The sequence below is a fragment of the Orycteropus afer genome, unplaced genomic scaffold (assembly GCF_000298275.1).
Source record: "Orycteropus afer afer isolate SDZICR_OR568_19922 unplaced genomic scaffold, OryAfe1.0 scaffold00020, whole genome shotgun sequence".
In the NCBI taxonomy this organism is placed as follows: Eukaryota; Metazoa; Chordata; class Mammalia; order Tubulidentata; family Orycteropodidae; genus Orycteropus; species Orycteropus afer.
In genome coordinates this window covers 9,215,661-9,217,537 of record NW_006921607.1, presented here as the reverse complement: position 1 = coordinate 9,217,537, position 1,877 = coordinate 9,215,661, and the positions used below count along the sequence as shown (strand labels likewise).

General features: G+C 52.6%; 1 protein-coding gene across 1 annotated transcript in view; it reads right to left on the bottom strand.

Annotated features, from left to right (window-relative positions):
- ZNF341 (zinc finger protein 341) overlaps positions 1-1,877 on the bottom strand; it is a 45,892-nt gene that overhangs the window by 2,156 nt on the left and 41,859 nt on the right. The window contains exons 11-12 of the mRNA XM_007934729.2: positions 1,414-1,525; positions 1,085-1,155 (exon numbers count right to left, since the gene is read on the bottom strand). Coding sequence (XP_007932920.2) covers positions 1,085-1,155; positions 1,414-1,525 — 183 coding nt within the window. The remainder of the gene's footprint in view (positions 1-1,084; positions 1,156-1,413; positions 1,526-1,877) is intronic.

Sequence of the window (1,877 nt, the reverse complement as noted above, 5' to 3'; positions counted from 1 at the left end):
GCAATCTACTTCCAGGGTGATACCATCTCATAAACCCAAGGAGGGGTCACTGTGAATTGGATCCAACTGGATGGCAGTGAATTTGTTTGTTTTTGAGTTTTCGAGCTCTGGTGGAGTAGTGCCTAAGGCACTTGACTGCTAACCAGAAGGCTGGTGGTTCAAACCCACCAGCTACTCCTAGGAAGGAAGATTGCGCGATCTACTTCCGGAGTGATACTGCCTCAGATACCCAAGGAGGAGTCACTATGATTCAGAATTGACTCCACGGCAATGAATTTCTTTTTAGAGACATTTTGAAGGCACTCTTGTGGCACAGTGCCTAAGGCATTTGACTGTTAACCAGAATGTTGGTGATTCCAACCAACTAGCTGCTCAGTGGAAGGAAGATGGGGCAATCCACTTCTGTAAAGATATACTGCCTTGAAACCCAATGGAGGTCACAATGAGTTGGAATTGACTCAATGGCAGTGGGTTTGGTTTCTGAGTCTTTGAGACATTTTTGGTTGTCACAACTGGAGGGACAGTGGTACTGGCATCTGGTGGGTAGAGGCCAGAGGTGCTGGTAAGCACCCTACAATGCACAGGAGAGCCCTCAACAAAGAGTCAACCAACCCCAAATGTCAATAGTGCCAAGGCTGAGAAACCTTGTTCTAGATCAAACAATACCTGCAAAGCCAGTCAAATTGTTCTGATGGAACTCCTGGGAACCTGACGAGTGTGAACTCCTCCTCCACACCCTTGCTGCACTGCCTGCTGAAGGGGACCTGGTCAGACTGCCCTCTGTCCATGTCTGATCCACACCTCTGTCACACCAGTACACCAGTAACCTCTGTAGTTATGTCTTCCCAGGTCAGCTTCCCTTCAGACTTGGGGACTATGTCTGATTCACCTCTGTACTCTCTGAGGAGCCTAACACAGGGCATGGCTCACAGTCCACATGAGCAAAAGTCTGCTGGCTGGACTGTACCAGGCAGGATTAATAAGCCTCATAGATCTGTCTGTTCTTTCTGCTCCTCCAGGCCTGTCTCCTGGGGCTTGGGCCCAATCAGGCCCCAACTGGCAGGCCCATGAACGACCTGCTTACCAGAGTGAGAGAGGATGTGGGCCTTCAGCTTGTCCGGCCGGTTGAACTCCTTACTGCAGCCCATGTGTGTCCTAGAACCAAAAGCCACTGGTCAGGCGAGCTCACCAAGCTGAGGACCCTCTTGCCAGCCCCTCTGTTGGCTCTAGGCATGAGGGACACCCGTGTCCACCCTCAGGGCTGGGCAAAAAAGCACAGTGGGGAGCGAGGCAGGCTCATCCAGGACGGGATGAGAGGAGAGAAGGCCTTCGGTCTCCAACCTGGACACCTTTCAGCCCTGCCGGCTCTGGCAGAATCTGCCCCCACACACATCCATGCCAGCCTCTACTCACGAGAAGGGACATTTGTATTTCTTGAATGGCTCATGGATCAACATGTGTCTCTTCAGTTTGTCCTTGCGGTTGAATGCAGACTCACACACTGAGCATTTGTAGGGCTTCTCACCTGTAGGGGGAGACATCACAGGGGAGGGAGGGTCCTGTGAGAAGAAGTCTGGGCATGAGGCCCAGGGGTCCGCACACGTCCCACAGGCAGCAGCTCCAGGGGATGACCTGGCAGGAACCTCTACCATTCCTCATGACTTTGCTTTGCCGAGAAGAGGGGCTGTTTTAGAAGGGTGATGAGGAAAGGGGTCTCTGATGAGGCAACACATGCGCTGAGACCTGAGGTAATACCGGAGCAAGTCAGGTAGAAATCTGGGGAGATATCCCAGGCCAAAGGACAAGCACATCCAAAGGCCCTGAGGTGGCAGCATGCTTGGTGTGTCTGCAGAACAAGGAGGAGGCCGGTGTGGCTG